Source organism: Jatropha curcas, chromosome 9, assembly GCF_041381405.1.
Source record: "Jatropha curcas cultivar XTBG-Jc1 chromosome 9, XTBG_Jcur_1.0, whole genome shotgun sequence".
NCBI classification, from domain to species: domain Eukaryota; kingdom Viridiplantae; phylum Streptophyta; class Magnoliopsida; order Malpighiales; family Euphorbiaceae; genus Jatropha; species Jatropha curcas.
In genome coordinates, this window is record NC_143159.1 from 21,664,228 (window position 1) to 21,684,924 (window position 20,697).

At 30.4% G+C, this 20,697-nt stretch overlaps 2 protein-coding genes across 5 annotated transcripts; one reads left to right on the forward strand and one right to left on the reverse strand.

Moving 5' to 3' along the window:
* Window positions 1–8,091: 8,091 nt before the first annotated feature.
* LOC105644117 (transcription factor TCP22) lies at window positions 8,092–12,238 on the forward strand. Of its 4 annotated transcripts, none has more exons than XM_020683198.3 (3): window positions 8,111–8,230; window positions 10,430–10,558; window positions 10,684–12,238. In XM_020683198.3, the coding sequence occupies exon 3, from the start codon at window positions 10,807–10,809 to the stop codon at window positions 12,091–12,093; it is 1,287 nt and encodes a 428-aa protein (XP_020538857.1). In that variant the 5' UTR covers window positions 8,111–8,230; window positions 10,430–10,558; window positions 10,684–10,806; the 3' UTR covers window positions 12,094–12,238. The 4 variants fall into 4 exon arrangements, with proteins under 4 accessions (XP_012084875.1, XP_012084808.1, XP_020538857.1 ...); XM_020683206.3 differs by having other exon boundaries at window positions 10,430–10,554; XM_012229485.4 differs by lacking the exon at window positions 10,430–10,558 and having other exon boundaries at window positions 8,092–8,230; window positions 10,694–12,238.
* Window positions 12,239–16,447: 4,209 nt separating this feature from the next.
* Window positions 16,448–20,312, reverse strand: LOC105644256 (TonB-dependent heme receptor A). The gene is made up of 2 exons (XM_012229585.4): window positions 20,152–20,312; window positions 16,448–16,933 (listed from the first exon to the last, which is right to left on the reverse strand). Exons 1-2 carry the CDS (start codon window positions 20,222–20,224, stop codon window positions 16,710–16,712), a joined length of 297 nt encoding a protein of 98 aa, XP_012084975.1. The 5' UTR covers window positions 20,225–20,312; the 3' UTR covers window positions 16,448–16,709.
* Between the last annotated feature and the right edge of the window lie 385 nt (window positions 20,313–20,697).

Here is a 20,697-nt window from a genome sequence, read left to right on the forward strand (position 1 = left end):
TTTTGATATTTGTGTGAGGTTATTATAAGCAAGACTTCAGTCTAAAATTTTATTTTTCTTTTAAGACTCTTTTTTTTCACTTCTCCCTAATTGGGTTTCTATTTCTTTCTTTCTTTTCTTTTTCACTTCTTTCTTGTAATTATAGGGTTGGGTTTTGTTTCTTTTGTGAGCAGCCATTATTGATTGTTACCCATGTTCGTTCAGATAGAGAAATGGACACTTTCTATGTATATGAGTCTCTCAAAAGCTTTAAATTAACACACACCTACATTTCATCTTCTCTTTTTTGTACCTTGGCTAAATGTTGATTTTTTCTTTTAGGTGAATTAGTTTCCAATTAGAATATGAAATTGCATATCTCATGGGTGTGTAGTGTCAATTTTGTTTTTTATTTTTGTCATCCAATGTTAAAAACGTTAGGTTTTCAAAAAACAAAAGTGAAAATTGCTTTTATGTCTAGTATATAATTAACTATTTATTGATGACGAAATCACATTAACGAGAGGAGACACCTACACTTATTATTTTTCTACTTTCTTTTAACTGTTTGGTTCTCTTAATTTAGATGGTCAATAATTTGCATCTTATAATTTAAAATTTTAGTTTCGTCATTAATTTTTCTTCCGTAGACAATAAATTATAAAAATAAATATATTCTCTTATTCACAAAAATAAAAAACTACAAAGAAGCTCTGCTACTATTACTAAATTAAAGTTTTTATATTTATTTAATTGTAAAAGAGGTCTCTATCTAGCTAGCTAACTACATTATCAGAGTTGTGGAGCCATAGCTAATATATCTTTATCAAGAAATTTTATATAAATATATGGATATGAAAAGAAGAAAAAGATATTTGTTTGTTTATATTTCAAAGCTATATTTTTGTCTTGAGCAAATAATAGAGCAATATTATAAATGAAATGGAAGACAAGAAGAGATGAGTACAAGTAAAAAAGGGAATATGACAATGTGATTCTGTTCCCATCATTCTCTGTAAGGAATTAGGAGAGAGGAGAAGCGCCTTCCTCTTTAGCAATTACTAGCTACCAAGTTTACACGTGTCCTTATTTTAGTGGTTTAGGATCTATCTTTATTGAATAAGGAGTTGTTTGGTTGTCCACTTGTAGGATAAAGGCAAGAGGAAAAAGCTAATGATGAGGAATCTGGTCCTCTACTTTTCTCTGTCTTTCTTATATCCAATTCTTGCAAAACGACATTGCGAATAACCTTGAGGCAACCCTAACTCGAGCCATTGTGAATTTCTCTTGCCTTTCTATACATGGTTTCCTGTGATTCAACACAAGCCATGATTTTAAATTAAAGACAGGTATATTTTTAAATTGGTTTTCTTATAGAGGGGATGATGAGTGAATTATATTAGAGTATGTTGGATAAAATTTATCGTTTTGGTAGCTATTAATTTTTTTTAGTAACTTTTCATAAATGTTAAAAACTAAACATTACAAGGGTTGACCTTTTATAAAATGTTACCTTAATCTCTAAAAATTAGTTTATACTCTATGTTACCCACATAATAACAAATAGTGTTTAGCATTTTGATGAGTCAAAACGTTAAAGTTACTTAAAAAGTTGTCATCCAACACAAGTTTTAATTTTCAGCTAATTCTGCACCTAGTTTTATTCGAGTCATATAATTTCAATTTTTTATTTTTTTATTTTTAATTTTTAATTTTTATTTCAATAAAAAGTAATTTACTAAGACTAGATGATTAGATACTTAAAAATCACATATTTCACAAAAAATTATGATGATACAACTACAAAAAGTAAAATTTTTATAGAGGTAATGATAAGGGACTAGACCCCTAACTTCGCCCCAAAGGCTAGCTCGTAGAGGAATGACTGAATCCAGCCTTATACACTAATTCATGATATACTCCGCGGGCGATATGGGACGCATCATCCCCACCCCCATAAGACCCGACTGCCTCGGTCGGTGTTCTGACGAACCCCATGAGACACCGACCCTACGGAGCCAGAGCTCTGATACCAAATGATAAGGGACTGGACCCCTAACTTCGCCCCAAAAGCTAACTCGTAGAGGAAAGACTGATCCCAGCCTTATACACTAGCCTGCGATGTACTCCGCGAGCGATGTGGGACGCATCAGGTAATATTATTTGCATTAATAAATTGGTCCCAAATTAGTGTTTAAGAGAAAATATGATTTCTTTAATTAAATGAAATATATTATTTAAATATGTTATTTGCATTTCTTCTTTTGATTCTGTTGAAGGAGAATGTGATATAAGGAACACCAAATTTATCAAACGGATTTCGTGAGTGATCTCTAATTTATTGGCTATTTAATATGACCTTTTTGTAATTTTTTTTATACATGAGAGGTTCAATAGACCCGAACATCGCTGCAATTAATTTTTTTAGCCTAAAATTAATTGAAAATATTTATATTTATAGACTAATAAAAATAATTTTATAAGAACTATATATGTATTGCCTTATGAGAGTTCTTCCTAATTAATTTTTTTTTAGAATCTATTAATGCCAATGAGAATACGAAAAGGATTAGGTTCATTAATTTAATATAATTTATAAGAATTGATAGGAGAATATCATAGCTTGTAATATAAAAGAAAATAAGTCAATATTTTTTTTCAAAAAATAGTTAAAGATTCAATGATTTAGTGTAGTAGATGTCATTCTCAAAAAAATAAAAAATAAATAAATAAGGTGCAGTAAATGAAAATTGGACTCTAATAAATGATTTGTTTATTTTTTTAATTAAATATCTGTAAATTTTCTGAAAATTAAATCATTTGATAGACAGTCCAGTAGCTCATTGACCATGATTAAACCAAACAATTATTGACCTGAGTTGGCATATAGGCTTATCCAAAAGGGAAAAAATGATTACAACAGCCAACAGATCTCCAATCTTCTTTTTTATATACTAATTTGCACTATTGGGTTCCTAATTCTCCATTAATCACAATAATCCAAAACCAAATCATTTTTATTTTTCAGCAACAGTTTACTCTTTTCATGTATAAGGTTATACTGTCACCCTCCCCTGTATTAAATTAAATAAATAAATCAACTTCTGGAAGAAAGACTAATATTCTTCTCTTTATATAAAGTTGTTAATTAAAAGAAAAATCTAATTAATTAGCAATTTTTAAAGGGTCTGCACTATAATTAAATTAACTAGATGGGAAAGGAGACTTCTCTTATCCTTATCAACTAGAAATCTCTAGAGTAGTGTGCACTGTAATATATTATACAATTATTACGACAACAATCAATCTTTTTCACGGGTAGTCCCAATCTCCGAACTAATTTTTTTGTCCAGTAAAAATTATCAACCATTGAATGGCCTTCAGGCAACATTTCTTTTGCTAACTGCACAAAATCATCGTAACACCTTTCTCAAAAATGGTGCTCCGCTTTCATGTGTAGTAATCGTGCCACAACAGATAGAACTGAATGATTTTTGCATCGAGGCCACAGTTCACTGTTAGCTGCACTTAGCATGTCAAACAATTATTGTGCTGCATAGTTTGGCGATTCCTCCATATTATCCCAATGACATTCTACTCTACTCGCATCGATTACCATATCATTGCATTGATTACCATACTGAAATTAATAAGGCTGACCTTCTAAACTTACCGAAATAGAGTGGCCTGACCCACTGGAAACTCGAGGTTCACCATGATGTATCCATTCGTAATAATTTTCCACAAACCTATTTTTGCATAAATGAAATTTAATTGTATCGATATCTAAGAAGGCTCTATTTCGACACTTCTTGTGATTACATGGACACCTCAACTTATTACCATCCATACAACTAAGATCACCAACTGCAAACTGTATGAACGCCTCCAATCCTTACAAGAACTCTTGTCTTAATATCCCATTGACCTCGTACCTCCAGTACTTCCAATCTCGATTAGTCCGCATTTTTTTTTACCTAATTAACACTGTGTTTATAAAGGGCAAATTATATGTAATTGCATTGGTCTAAACCATCCTTAAAACATGTCAAATGTAATGTTCAATTTACACTTCTAACTTACTAAGGTTATTTCTATAATAAGGGTAACTATATATAATTGTAAACCGACTAAGTTCATTTATTCAATACTAAGGTTATATATATTTCTATATATATATAAACTTACTATAATATCAGTAAGTGTACGATTTCACATATTCAATTTTTAAAAAAAAATTCGGCAGCACTTTGGCACAACACAATCAAATCTCAAATAAAAACAGACTTCAATAAACACTTCTATATCATACCAACATTCTCCAAAGGCAAAATGGCCACTACTAGGCCTCCAACATCTCACGCATCATTCATTTCATAACAAAAAAAAAAAAAAAAAAAAGATAATAACAACAATAATATCAAATAAAATGCATTATTTCATAATTACAAAAAAACAAATATGTTTATTTGTCATTTATTTTAGTTTCTTCAATAATGTTTATTTGTCATTTATTTTAGTTACACAATTATATTTATTTACTTACATATATATTAATAGATTTATTTCTTTTTCGAACATTAATTAATAAGATGTAATTTTTAATTTTTCACTTTACTTTCACTAACGATACAAAAGGATGTTCTTCAACTTTAATTTTACTAAGAATTTGGAAAGTGTTTAGAAATAAGTAGCAAATAACATGAGAATTTTTTATTATGTTTCTTTTATTATTTAGATATATTTCAATTTTTTTAAAAAAATTCGGCAGCACTTCGGCACAACACAATCAAATCTCAAATCAAAACACACTTCAATAAACACTTCTATATCATACCAATATTCTCCAAAGGCAAAATGGCCACTACTAGGCCTCTAACATCTCACACATCATTAATTTCATAACAAAAAAAAAAAAAAAAATTAAAGAACAATAACAACAATAATAACAAAATAAAATGCATTATTTCATAATTACCAAAAAATGAATATGTTTATTTGTCATTTATTTTAGTTTCTTCAATAATGTTTATTTTTCATTTATTTTAGTTACACAATTATATTTATTTACTTACACATATATTAATTGATTTAGTTCTTTTTTTAACATTAATTAATAACCTGTAATTTTTTATTTTTCAATCAATTCAACACCAACTAAAATTTTAAAATTGCATTACATAAAATTACATTGATTAAATTACATATATAATTTTGCCTAAATTATTAAAAATTCTAAATTATCATTACAATATCAAATTTTCTCTTTTCCAATTTTATCATTCTTTTCGATAACACACAATGCACAATACCAACTAAATCACAACTACAACAACTAAAACAACTAAATAACAATTTATTTTTTGTCATTCAACTACAACAACAACAAAAGAAATAGAACAATATAAAAAAAAAATGAAAGCGAAAAAAAAAAATACAAACGTACCTGAACTGACGACCGCGAACGACGAGGAGAAGAGATCCTCCGGCGACCGGCGTTGCAATAGAGCGGAGAAGGAGGCGTCAAGCGGCTGGGAGCGGCGCGGCAACAGGCTGGGACAGCGCTGCGAACGGCGGAGGAGAAGAGAAGAGGAGAAGAAAGAAGAAGAAGAAAGAAGGAGGACGCTCGTTGGGTTTAAAGCCCTAAAATTTACGACCGACCTATCGGTCACAAATTTTATTAAAATCGGTCGCAATTTTTAACTCTGCGACGTCGTTTTACTTTGCACCAAAATTGCGACCGACTCAAAGTATCAGTAGCAAATTGGTCGCAAATCCTTTGCAGAAATTTGGTGCTGATTTTAAAGCGCGCAATTTTGCGACGGAATGATACATAGTCGCAAATCGATCGCAAATCCATCTTAAACTAGTCGCAAAATGGAAAACAAACCGGTGGAAATTATTAGTGCTACAATTAGCGACTGCTTCAGTATCGATCGCAAATCCGTCTCAAATTCTGTCGCTGTTTGGTCGCAACTTGGTCGCAATATATTCACGATCACAATCATCGCAATTGGTCGCAAATCGGTCGCAAAATTGCGACCGATTTGTGTCAGTAGCAATTATCAATCGCAAAACCGCGATTTTTTTGTAGTGGTCGGCTATGAATGCCTTTACTCGGATTGAATTGATCAACTATATCCTTTTCATAAGGGATATAAGATCCCATAGTCCACACTATTTTCGGGTGATGATAACTCCTCTACTTTGAAATATATCTCTAGATTTGTCACTTAATGTGGGAAATGTGGAGGGAATGATTGCTGGAAACTCAGAGTATTTGCCAGCTTTTTGATAAGACTGGCCTTTACCTGGTACTCCAATTTGAATCCCAATTTCATCTAGAATTGAGAATAAATGGAGGAGCAGTTCCATGCTTATTTTTAGAAGTTGCAGCCTGGCATTACCTTAGTTAACATTAGCCGTGTGATACAGAATGCTGGAGAATTGATCGATAAATATATGCAGCGTTTTTGAAAATATAAAACGCTCTGCACTATCGAGATCAAATATTTTATATATTTTTTAATTTTTTTAAATTTCTCCTTATCTCTCTCCTAATTACAATTTTTACATTTAAATATTATAGGATATTTTAATTTAAATTTTTTTTATTGGTAATGTTTAAAGATATTTTAGGATATTTTAAATTTCACTAAGAATATTTTAGGATGTCTCATTATTTTCCTTATTTTCGCATTTATACAGTATAGATAAATATACTAAGCATTAATCACTCTCATCTCCTAACAATAGTACTTTGATGAACATTTATTTTGGTTAGTAAAATCATTGTAAGAAAACAAATGAAAGCAAAAGAAAACAAGAATTGTTGTAAATTTAGTATTTACAATTACAATTTGTTTATTTTTATATTTTAATGGCTCAATTTTATATTTTATACTTTTTGAACTAATAAATTTGTCCTAATTAAATATATTAAGCCAGAATTTTTCATTTAAAAAAATAGTCAAAATTTTTTGCGGGATAATTAAAATAAATTATTTTTACTCACTTATTTAGAAATTTATCCTTTAAAATATTTAATTAATGAATAAAATTAGATAATCAAAAAAGAAAAGCTGAAATGTACCATGGAGTGGGGTTGAGCTGGGATGAGCTGTCTCAGTCAATTAGACGCTAGGCTGAGCTGTCCAGCTTCTGCCATGAATGTACACCATTATGGCCACGTTGCTTGTCCTAACAAGCCCTCTTTCCTGACTCACCTACCCACTCTCCTACTTAAATAACCCTACTAGTCATTTTTTTTCCACTTTAATATAAAAAACTTCATAATTTTAAATCTTAACATTAGTGCACTTCCATCTTGATTAATTATTGGTATTATTTTTGGAAAATTATTTAAATGTCATTTGGAAATGTATTCTGCTATAAATAAATTTCATAAATTTTTATTTAAAAATTTATTTAAAATTTTATAAAAATTGGCTATGTTTGGATTAAATTTTACTAAAATTAATGTAATTTATAAAATTAACAAACTTAAAAGTGTAAGTTAATAAATGATTCTGTTTCTATTTCAAAAATGAAAATTCATTAATAAATGGATGGACTTTTCCTTTAGTAGAATTAAAAGGTATTTTTCCATCTTTGTAGTGTGGATTTATTCAATTTTCCCTTGAATAATAGGGTATAAAAATTTTTTACCCCAACAAATGATATTTTTTAAAATTTATATTTATATTTTATCTTTATAAGAATTAATATAGCTTACTATTTTAACCAATGTTAAAACATTATATGGAAATGACTCATATTTCTTAAATAAAAGATCGAGTTATGGATCGTTGCGAATGAAAAAACATCCCTCTCTGAGCACTTTTCCTTGTGAGCTTGATGCGGCACTTGAGATTAGATCTAGAACAGTTGTCATATGTGATATAAATTTAAAAAAAAAAAAAAGATAAATTATGTACATTAATATTGAAGAATTTACAATAAATAAATAAATAAAAAGAATTACAGAAAGTTCCTACAAAAGGCAGTAAGTTACGTATGGATGTGTGCAGAAGGTGGGGTAGGATGGGTCAGCTGCGTAGGGGACCCTGGGGTTGAATTCTATAGCAACAGCATTTAAGGGCTGTTTTTGTCAGGTACTTTCTTATTCTTACTCTCTTCTTCGTTCTCCTCTCGTCTCCTCTCCTCGCTAACAAATCTATCTAAGTTATGAGTTTAGAATCTCTGATCTTTCTCTCTCTTGCTCTCTTAAGCGCTCGATGGAGTTCTGAAGGTTAGTGTTCCAATGGTTTTGTTCCTTTTCTTTATTAATTTTGTAATTAGAAAATCTTATGACTTCTAATAAGATCAGTAAAAGAAAACCGTTAATTAGAAAATCCTATATAAGAAATTTGATCCTCATGATGTTAGTTGTTCCATTCTTATGAGTCGATTTAAGATATAATCGTTTAGAAATATGTATATTTTTTTAAATAATCAGTTGTTTCTACCATATTTCCACCTTTCTGAAAAAAATTTTCTCCAATTTAGAAATTCCTGTCTTCTCTTTTAAGGTTGAATGGTAATTTCTTTTGATGTTTTTTCCAATTTAACTGTAGATTTATTGAGATAATTTATTAAGTTCTACTATACATTAGAATTGGAAGTATTGAAGCACCATTTTTCTTCTTACTACCAGTTGGAAAAACCAAAGAACAAAGAATCTGCCTTCTTTGTAATATTTACAAAAGGAAAAAAAGAGATAACAAAGTTAAAAGTGAGATATTCTGTATATAGTAACATTTTTTTTCCTTTTTTTAAAAAAAGATTATTCACATTTGTCTATGAAACTAAAATCTAACAAATCGTATTGAAAATGGTTTATCAGTAAAATTTAAAAATTTCAAACTATAATTATGCAAGGAGAGTTGCACAAATTAAAATATTAAAATTATAAAAAATTATATTTGCACTTAAATTTTTTCAACTGAGTTATAAAAAAAAAAAAAAAAAAAAAAAAAAAAAAAAAAAAAAAAAACTCAAATATTAGCATCATGAGTAGATAGCAAAACTCTATGATTTTTGATATTTGGATTTCTTGATAGTTTATTTAGTAGAAATATTTTATATTTCAAATTATAAAAATAATAGTATACAGCCAAGCACTAAAGATTTTCTAATACATTAATAAAAGAAGAACTCGAGAAAGAAAATTAGGAAAAAGAAGAACTCTAGAAAGAAAAGGCAGTTGGAATTGATAGGCATCATTATGATCGTCATTACCAACAAAAGAATAGAAAAAATGGCCAATAATAATTAATTAGATAAGGAAGAAAAAAGAAAGGAAGACAATGGATGGGTCAAAAGGCAAGACCAAGAAAGAGAAAAAGACTCATTTTATGTGTTTCTTATTTTCTAGAAAAAAAAAAATTTGTTTTTGATGATTTGTATGTTTTATTTTTTCAACTTCTCATACCAAAAAGTCTTAACCTAAGTGTTTTATATTGCTTTCATTTATAAATTTCTGAAAAAGAAGTGTGAATGTGTGAATTATGCAAAAGCATGTATTATTGATGCAAGAAAATCTTCATGTCTACTAGGTTCTATTTTTTTCATTTACAAGATAGAGAGGATGAAAGTGACTTCTAACCCATTCCTTCTAAGCTATAGCCCTAAACTATTCTTATATGGTTTTGGAACTCGAGTTAAACTCAATAAAACCCAAAAGAATATTCCATCTGTGGATTGGCTAGGGAACTACTATTCATTAGATTAACATATTTTTATTATTTTCATGAGCTATTCATTAAATTAGATTTCTCTCCTAATATGACTATGTTTGATAACAAGCGTTTTGAAAAATTAAAATATCAAATGTTATTTTTTATAGTGTTTAATAATATAATGTTTGAATTACCTTTTAAAGATTAATGTAGCATTTTATAAAAGTTTAATCTATGTAAGTTTTAATTTATATTATTTTGCGAAAAATTACTAAAACAGTTACTAACTATTAAAACAATTGAATATTTCTAAAATAGTTGATAGCTATCAAAACAGCTAATTTTGTTAAATAAATCCTATAAGTAAAAAAATAAATAAATGAGTGGAAAGTAAATTTATGATAATTAATATATTATTTATATCTTCAGCATTACTTTTGCCTCCAACAAGTTATGTGTCTAATTGTGGTGATTATGTTGTGTTTCTCTGGTCCTTTGATATTAATTGACAGATTTATAGATGGAGCTTTCTATCCTGAAATGCATGAGTTTTTGTAATCCCTCCAATCAGATAAACATAACTTAGTGAAACAGAAATCAAATTCTCTATCCAATTTCAAAACAAAAAGTACTCATTGATTCTAATTTTCACTAAATTTGAATCCAATCTTATCTAATTTTGCTTCTGTCTCTTATTTAGCAGTGTAATAATATTTTGTCCAATCAACATTCCCTTCTCTCATTTAGGGCCCCACTATTGCAATTTACAGGTCCAACTATACATGATTCTTTTAGCTTTATTTGCTCTCCTCCCACCCACTGCCCCATCCTTCTCTCTTCCTCTAAAAAAGAGCAAGAAAGGAAAAGAAAAGAAGATCCCCACTCATTACAACTAGTGAGTAAGGATCAAAAGACTTGTAGTAGACCAATCCACGAAGCTCTTTTATTATTATTATTATTATTTTTATCATTATTATTATTATTTCAATTTATTTTATTTATATATCCTTTTTTCCTTTTTTAGCTTTTTGTAGACTGACTTGAAGAACAAGGAATTATGAGGTGCAAAAAAAAAGGGGTTTGGATCAAATTGTGAAAAGGAAAACTCTTTTCTCTCAAGAAGAAAACTACTTGAAACCCATATTTAATGGAGTCACAAAGCAACAACCAGCACCAAAGCAGTAGTAACTACAACAAAAATAGTACAAAAAGTCAAAAACAAGAATCAACAGTTTCTTCACTCCAATTACTCTCTTTTGAAAACCAATCACATGAGTCTACTTCTACGGCCACCACTGTTGCCGCTGCCGCCACTGCTTCTGCGGCTTCCACGGACCCATTTGTGGGTTCCATATCCAACCAAATTAGTGTGAACCCATCACTGTCTAACTCCAATTCCGCTATAACCAAACCCACAACCAAAAGGCCGTCCAAAGACCGGCATACAAAGGTAGATGGTCGTGGACGGAGAATCCGTATGCCGGCATTATGTGCAGCAAGAGTTTTTCAATTGACCAGAGAATTAGGTCATAAATCTGATGGAGAAACAATTGAATGGCTTCTACAACAAGCAGAACCAGCCATTATTGTGGCTACTGGCACTGGTACAATTCCTGCAAATTTCTCTACATTAAATGTATCTTTACGTAGCAGTGGTACTACTATTTCAGCTCCACCGTCAAAATCCGCACCTCTCTCTTTTCATAACAGTTTAGGTTTTTATGATCCCAGCAATAATAATAGCAATGGAAGCGAAAATCGCAGAGTTATTGGGTCCAATACTTCAATGTTAGGATTCCATCACCAACTATACCCTCAAAATCTTGTTTCTGATGAGAATTACATGAGAAAAACATATAGAGAAGATCTTTTTAAAGAAACATCAATTACAACCCAACATCAATCCACCGAACCAGAAATCCACACAAATTCTAGCAAGACAAGAACTGGAGTTCAAGATCAAGAGCAACAACAACAACAAGTGGGTTCTACTAGACCATCAAATATTCTTGCAACTCCGGCAACTATGTGGGCAGTTGCAGCAGCTCCGGCAGCTACAAATGGTAGTAATGCATTTTGGATGTTACCAGTAGGAGGTAGCGCCACTAATTCATCCGCCATGGCAGAAACTCAGATGTGGACTTTTCCGACAGCTGGAGTAACTCCTATGCAGAGACTAAATTTTAGTACTGGCAGTGGTGGGCGAGTCAGCCCAATTCAACTTGGGTCAATGATAGTGCAGCAACCATTGGTGCGTGGTCAGCAACTGGGTTTAGGAGTAACAGAGAGTAGTATGAGAATTTTAGGTAGTGTTAATGCTAATTATAGCAATAGTAGGGTTGACTTGGGGATGAACTTAGAGCAACATAATAATCAAGAAAATCAGCAACAAGGTAGTGATAGTGCAGAAGAAAACCCTAATGATTCTGAGTAAGAGGTCAAGTGTTAATTTTGATATTTGTGTGTGGTTATTATAGTCATTGTTGATTGTTAGCCATGTTTGTTCAGACAGAAATAAACTTTTGTGCATATGGGTCTCTCAAACGCTTTAAATTAACGAACACCCACATTTCATCTTCTCTTTTTGTACCTTTGGCTTAATGTTGATTTTTCTTTTAGGTGAATTAGTTTCCAATTAGAATATGAAATTGCATGTCTCATGGGTGTGTAGTGTCAATTTTGTTTTTTATTTTTGTCATCCAATGTTAAAAAAGTTAGATTTTCTAAAAACACAAATGAAAATTACTTTTATGTCTAGTATATAATTAATTATTTATCGATGGCGAAATCGCATTAATTAGATGAGACACTTACACTTATTATTTTTCAACTTTCTTTTAACTGTTTGGTTCTCTTAATTTAGATTGTCAATAATTTGCATCTTATAGTTTAAAATTTTAGTTTCATCATTGATTTTTCTTCCGTAGATAATAAATTATAAAAATAAATATATTCTCTTATTCACAAAAATAAAAAACTATAAACAAGCTCTTCTACTATTACTAAATTAAAGTTTTTATATTTATTTAATTGTAAAAGAGGTCTCTATCTAGCTAGCTAACTACATGATCAGAGTTGTGGAGCCATAGCTAATATATCTTTATCAAGAAATTTTATATAAATATATGGATATGAAAAGAAGAAAAAGATATTTGTTTGTTTATATTTCAAAGCTATATTTTTGTCTTGAGCAAATAATAGAGCAATATTATAAAGGAAATGGAAGACAAGAAGACATGAGGAGAAGTAAAAGGAAATAAGACAATGTGATCCTATCTTTCTTTTTCTTTTTTTTTTAATGTGGTTTAGGATCTATCTTCATTGCATATAAGGGGTTGTTTGGCTCTTCACTTAGGAATCTGGTCCTCTACTTTTATTTATTTATTTTTTTACCTTTCACATTTCCAATTCTTGCAAAACCACATTGCCAATAACCTTGAGGCATTGTGAATTTCTCTTGCCTTTCTATACATGGTTTATTGTGATTGAACACAAGCCATGATTTTAAATTAAAGGGAGGTAAATTTTTAAATAATAAGTTGTTTTTTGTTTTTTGTTTTTTTTTTTTTTTATGGAGGGGATGATGGGTAAAATTATATTAAGGGAAAATTATTATTTCGTCTCTGAGGTTTGCCATAATTATTTAAGTAGTCCTCGACATTTATACATATATTTATAACATCCCTGAAGTTTGCCACCGTCATATTAATTTGTCATTCCGTAAAAAAAATACACTTTTTCCGTTATTTTTGGGAGGAAAAGACGAAATTATCCTTTGAAAAAAATAATTATTTCGTCCCTGAGATTTGCCATAATTATTAAGTAGTCCCCGATATTTATACAAATATTTATAACGTCCCTGAAGTTTACTTCCGTCATATTAATTGGTCCTTCTATAAAAAAAATAAACTTTTTCGTTATTTTTGAGTGGAAAAGACGAAATTATCCTTTATAAGTTTTCATTGACATTATTGTCAATCCCTTTCCTCTAAAATACCTAAAACTCAAATTTTCACCATCTTTCTCAACCCAACGCGGTCTTCATTGCCGCCACCGTGTCTCTGTCAAGTATGATCTCCATAACCAGATCACCAACAAAACTAAAAGGGAAAATAATTATTTCATCGCTGAGGTTTGCCATAATTATTTAAGTAGTCCCTGTCATTTATAGAAATATTTATAACGTCCCTGAGGTTACTTCCGTCATATTACTTAGTCATTCCGTCCAAAAAACATACTTTTTGTAGTTAATTTTTAATAGAATGATCAAACTACTCTAAATCCTCTAATCAAGGAGAGAGAGATAAATGGATGAAGGGTGATGATGGCTTGATTGAGTTTGGATGTTGGGTTTTAGTTTTGGTGGTGATCTGGTTATGGAGATGATAGTTTTCATTGACACGGTGGTGGCAATGAAGACCGCGTTGGGTTGAGGAAGATGGTGAAAATGTGAGTTTTAGGTATTTTAGAGGAAAGGGATTAATAATAATGTCAATGAAAACTTATAAAGGATAATTTCGTCTTTTCTACTCAAAATTAATGGAAAAAAATGTATTTTTTTTTTATGGAAAGACCAATTAATATGACGGAAGTAAACCTCAGGGACATTATAAATATTTGTATAAATATCGGAGACTACTTAATAATTATGGCAAATCTCAGGGACGAAATAATTATTTTTTCAAAGAATAATTTCGTCTTTTCTTCTCAAAATTAACGGAAAAAGTGTATTTTTTTTTACGGAAGGACCAATTAATATGACGGTAGAAAACCTGAGAGATGTTATAAATATATGTATAAATGTCGGAGACTACTTAAATAATTATGACAAACAGCAGGGACGAAATAATAATTTTCCCTTATATTAATGTTCAGCTAATTCTGCACCTAGTTTTATTAGGGTCATTTGATTTCAATTTTTTATTTTTTAATTGTTATACTTTAATTTTTATTTAAATAAAAAGTAACTTACCAACACTCAATAACTAGAGTGGCATATGATACTTAAAAATCGCATATTTCACAAAAAAATTATGATGATACAGAATACAAAAAGTAAAAAATTTTATTTAAATATGATTTCATTAGTGTGTTAGGAGAAAATATGATTTCATTAAATGAAATATACTATTTAAATATGTTATTTGCATTTCTTTTTTTTTTTTATTCTATGGAAGGAGAATGTGATATAAAGAACACTAAATTTATGAAACGGATTTTGTGAATGATCTCTAATTGAAATAAAAATTTAAATTTAGTAACATAAACTGACATTCAAATTATGTGATTTTAATAAAATTAAACGTAAATATTCATATAATTTACCTAGCAAATAATTAAAGGAAATAAAAAAATATGGATAGCTTCTACTAGATAAGGTTTTAAATACTAAATGAAAGTGGACAAATGGTTAAATAAAACAAGAAAATAAAGATAAATTTGGAATTTAAATTGCAATCATGATGTTTGATGAATTGTGATTTTTTTATTTATTTTAATTATCTGGTATCCAAAACATATGGGTTTGATTAATCCAAATTTGTGGCGGGCGGACTTAAAAAGGAGGGCAAAACGCAATTCTTATCGTTTCATTTCATTTTTCGGGAGCAATGAATTGTCATCTTCTCTTTAGTATGACTTTGTCACTGGTTAAGAATAATTTCTTGGCTTATTTAGTATGATTTCTTTTTGCAATTTATTTTATAACTATATATTTATTAGCTTATGAGAGTTCTTCCTAATTAATTTTGTTTTATAATCTATCAGTGCCAATGAAAATACTAAATTAGCCATTATATGAAATTGTAACAGGATTAGGTTCATGAATTTAATATAATTTATAAGAACCGATAGGAGTATATGATAGGTTGTCATATTAAAAAGGATAATTCAATATTTTTTTTAAAAAAAAATTATTTTTTATCGATTAGAGGTCCGATTGGCCAAAATAACACTACGAACTACATAAAGGGTAGTCATGCCCTAAACTCACCAGATTGATAAAAACACTTGTGATCGAATTGAAACCATTTATTTCTGATACGAGTGAAAAACCCACTAAGATCATGTAGTAAATAGGTTTTTTTAAAAAATAATTAATAATGTAGTAATGAAAAATATGGTGAATTGGACTCTAACAAATGATTTGTTTATTTTTTAAATTAAATATCTGTATTACAATCTTGTGAAATTTTCTGAATATTAAATCATTTGATAGATAGTCCACTGGTTTGAATGTTCATAAAATACTTGTACTTGGTTTGAATTTTCAATCCCCACGAGGAAGTAAACCATACAATTTTATATTTAAACTTTCTTTACACAATGAAAGTCATGACTAGAAAAGTTGTAAATCTCTATTATTTAAACATTTAAAGTTATATTACGAATATTATTATCTCTTATAATTTCATAGTAATTTACCTCCAGAAATATTTAAATTATATTTTCTCTCAAAAATTATTTCCTTAAAAGTATATTTTCTCAAGAAGTACATCGCGAAAATAGACCATTTTGAACCAAAAGATATCAAAATTATTTAATAAACATAGTTTTATAAATCAAAAAGCTTAAATAAGTCAATTTAAAAGTTGGGGACAGCACCTGGTAAAATTCAGTTGAAAATTTAGGTATTTAGCCTGTTCTCCATGAAGCTTTGCCTAAACACAGAAAATTTGATTGCCAGAATATGGTATCTAAAGAGTGACTGAAAAATATCAGCTTATTGAACAGATTAACTCTTCTTCATCACCATTTCTAAACCAAAATGCAACTTCACCAGAACCACATTGCATAAACTAATCTTGCTAAATATAAGAATTCGTTCCAAAGCAACAGGTTAGGCTTATTAAACAAAGCAAAGGATACGAACCCATGATTCACTGTTTGTTACCGCAAGAAAATTATTATAAAAAGATTGAAGTTTCAAGACCCTATTTGCCAACCGTTAAAAACATTGAAAGCTAGCAGCAAAAATAGCATAAAAAAAAGTCATCAAGAAATGATTTCCAAACTTGTTCCTATTATTGCATCAAAGCTTCGCATCATGACTTAGGCAGAAGCAGTCTTTTTCTGCTGGAAAATGACAGCGTAGACAGGAACAATCACACCAATGCTGAAGGCAGTGAAGACGAAAAGAGGCATTTTTATTTTCTGATATTTCATCCTGTCCAGGTTGTACATGTGCTTTGCATGAAGATAGAATGGTTCATCATGGCCATGTCCATGACCTCCTCCCATTCTCTTCACGCCGGTAGAGTGGAACCCTCTGTTCACTGTCACAAGATGCCACAAATTACTTAAATCAGTTCATCTAATGCAATAAGAAAAAGTATTTTTATTTTTTTAATGAATTGACAAGCAAAACAAGAAAATATTATTTCTAATAGGATTTCAACATTAGAAAAAGCAATTGGAAGCCCCTTCAAGAAACACAAGCACACTGCAAGAACCTGTATCAAAACATGCTTTCTAGTTTCACCCTTTTCCATATTCTGCTAACGAAATTAAATTATGCTGAATTTCTTTTATCCAAATGGAAACTTGCAATTGAAGACATGATTTCAATTTGACAAACATTAATAATAACACAGCCTTCTAAAAGGGAAAATACAAATATGAAAAGAGGAACAAAATGGAAGGAATGAAGTTTCATACAAAGAGAATCACTTGATGAGTGTTCTTTCTGTTATCAACTCAAGGAACAGAATTATCACTTCTACAAGATGCTGGGACTTGGACAAGATTCTTGGGAGCATTTATAATCACAAACTCAAGAATAATATTTTTAACCAAGCACACTGAAATGACCAATCTTTAACTGCCATCCGCCAACTACACTTCAGTATCTGCAGCCCACAATCTTTTGCTAACTATAACAGATGGAGGCTTAAGACCAGCCTATGTACTAATACTGAAAAGTGTAAAATCAAGTCCATCGGTAAACAACAAACAGGCCACAGGCTCTGGCTACAGATCTAAACAGTTTTCATAGTGTTAAGCAGAACATTAAGTCTCTGCATGAGCATCAAAGTGTAACATGCTGGATAAGTCACAAATCATCTTCAGCCCAGCTGAAATATTAGCATTAAAAAAAGTTCACAGAAGTGCACAAGTATGAATCTGAAAAAGGCATGACAAGCACCTCTAGCAAGTCAGCACTTACTAGCTATAAAAAAAATATTACTACTATGCATGTTTATGAAACAAAAACGAAATATAGGGATTTTGTTTTTAAAAAAAAGGAAGGTAAGAAAGACTTCGTCTTGTATTAGCAAATTTATATATAGGTCCAAGATGCTTGATTGGACTTGCCAGTCGATTTGTCAGTAATGATTTAAGTGTGAAAGGCCCATTCAAAAGAGCGAAATCACTTACAAAAAAGTTCTATTTTGAGTTTTGACATGAGTTGAAATTGCTTACTTCCTGATCTGAGTGTACTGAATTTCAACTTATAGGAAAGGAATAAAGGAGAATTATTACTCTCCTTTTCCCTTCTTTTATAAAGTTCAGAAGCCATACAGGATAAGCAGGAAGCCCCACCATTTCTTTCCTTCTATCTTCATTTTCCCCCCTACCCATGCATAGTGCAATTATGAATTGATATATCCACACCACAGTACTGAAAACAAGCATGCTAAGCAGGCACAATCACATTATGATGTAAACAACTAAACTTAAACATCTCCTGTTTGTCAAACCCAACATAAAACTGGTCAAGCTAGAATCATTTTAAGTTTTGAACAGACTGAAATTTGCAGGGGGAAGTAAACAATTGCAAGCAGCATTAAGTGCATCCATCATGATTTACAGGTCATACAAAATGTGCAGAAACCTAATAGTCCATATTCAGTGAACAAAAGAAAAAATTTAATTGTAAGCATGTAATGATGTACAGTTTTATCGATGTAATAAATTAAAATTTCGCAACACATCCTGAGCCTATTTTCAAAGAGAGGGTCCTATATTAGATCAACAACCATGTAAGGAATCTACAAAACCTGCAAAATCCTGCACATACAAAAAATTAGAGACCCTAGCGGAGTGGACTCTATTTTTTGTATGTGAAGGACGTTGCATGTAGTTGATGACTGATAGACATTCCAGCAGATAATTCTGAATTTCCAAAGCTATTATGACACTAGCATGAAGTAAACAGAAATATATAACTGTGCACATTGCTTGTGCCTAGAACTGCCTAGTGGAGAAGCCTACAGAATAAAATGAGACATTAACATCATTTACATCAGTGAAAAGTAAGAAACTACATAATGTAGTGGCATATGTTAACATCATGGATAGCTCATTTCTAGAGAAATCTTGGCCAGCATAACAACTTTAGAAAGGAAAAGATTAAAAAGAATGAAATGACAATTATTGTGTGATGTAACTTTATATAAATGACAGTTTTTTATCCTAAACCTATGAAGACTTGAAATGAACACATAGAAGTGTCTAGAAAGTCAGTGTACTTGTGCACCAGCCTATTCACGCAAATACATGATCCACCAATCAGTTACATAGAAGTTTATTTATGCTAGAAAAAACAAACGTGAGTATGCAAAAAAGCAATGATTAATTAATAATTTACAGCGTAAAAGCAAATCTATTTCCAATTCTCCACAAAGACCTTTTACGACAAAGCATGTCACATGTTAAGGTAGATTTTATAGTAGGGTTGGATGTGTGAACGTCTGTAGCATCCAAAGAGGAAAGGGTTAACATTAGCGGATTGAATAGGATTTCTACATGTTGAGGTAGATTTTGATATTCTATTAACCGAATAAAGAAAAGGCTAGCAGAAATTCTCTAGTAGCTAAACAGTTCTGAGTTCTTCTGAAAACAATTTTTAGAAAATTGGTCAAAGTAAGTTAGGAAATATTTATAGCAAGCAATAACAGTTTTTATTGGTATTAACATTTACTCGATTATTAATTTGGTGTAATCACACAGGAACTGTAAAATACAAGGAGGTATAAAGTTTACAAATATATATACAACTGTTACTACTATATCCCAAACATTACCAGAAAACAAGGCATAAAAAGAAGGAATTGAAAATGATTGATTATGTAAATCATAACCAAGTTTAATTTTTAACGGTGTATTATAGGCATTTCTATTAATGGGTATGACGAAAATTAATCAAATTAGACTTAATAATATAAAAGGAACCAACTAAAGCATCAATTTTTTTTGTCTTCTAACAAAACATAAACCAATCCCATTAAATCTCTCCAAATCAAAATGTCAGGATCAACACTTAACAATTATCAAATCCAAAAATGAATAAAAATCGGAACCCTTTATTTATCTCCCAACAGAGATATTGAAAAGCAAAATTAAGATCCTAAATATCCCAGACTCCATTAAAAATTCCACTGCTTTCTCAACAACCAAACAAAAGCAAAAGAAACCCTAAAATGAAAAGAAGATTATTAAAATAAAAAAAGAAAAAAAGAAAAATAAAATCTTGAAGATTGAGAAAACCAACCTGACTTATGTAAAACTGATTCAGAAGCGGCTAATAACTTTGAAGCGGATCTGAGACCGTTGTTCAACGCCATCAGAGTTTTTGAAGACGACTACAAAGAGAGAGCTCTGGTCTTGCTTTTCGGGGTTTTTGGCGTTTTGGTTGTTTATTATTAAGAAAGAAGGGGTGGTTTACTCCTTCGTCGCACGTGTGAATCATGTGATGCATAGTTTTAGGGCTGCTAGATTTAGTGAGCCGGGTTGAAAACCAGTACTTTAGCCCAATTCTGTTTCCCCGCTTGGATTTTGCACCAGTTGTAGTTCACGACCAATTGTCAAGTTTTGTTCACATTACTACTGTTACTATTGTAAATTGCAAGAATGAAGTATATAATATACATTTTCATATAATATACACTTTCATATATTAGCTTGGACTGTCGTGGGCTAGGCAACTCATGCACAATCAGGCCCTCAAGGATATTTGTACATACAAGACCTCTTTTATTCTTTTTAATAGAAACTATAGTTAATAGAAGTCGTGTATGCCTGATCAACTTGGGTATGA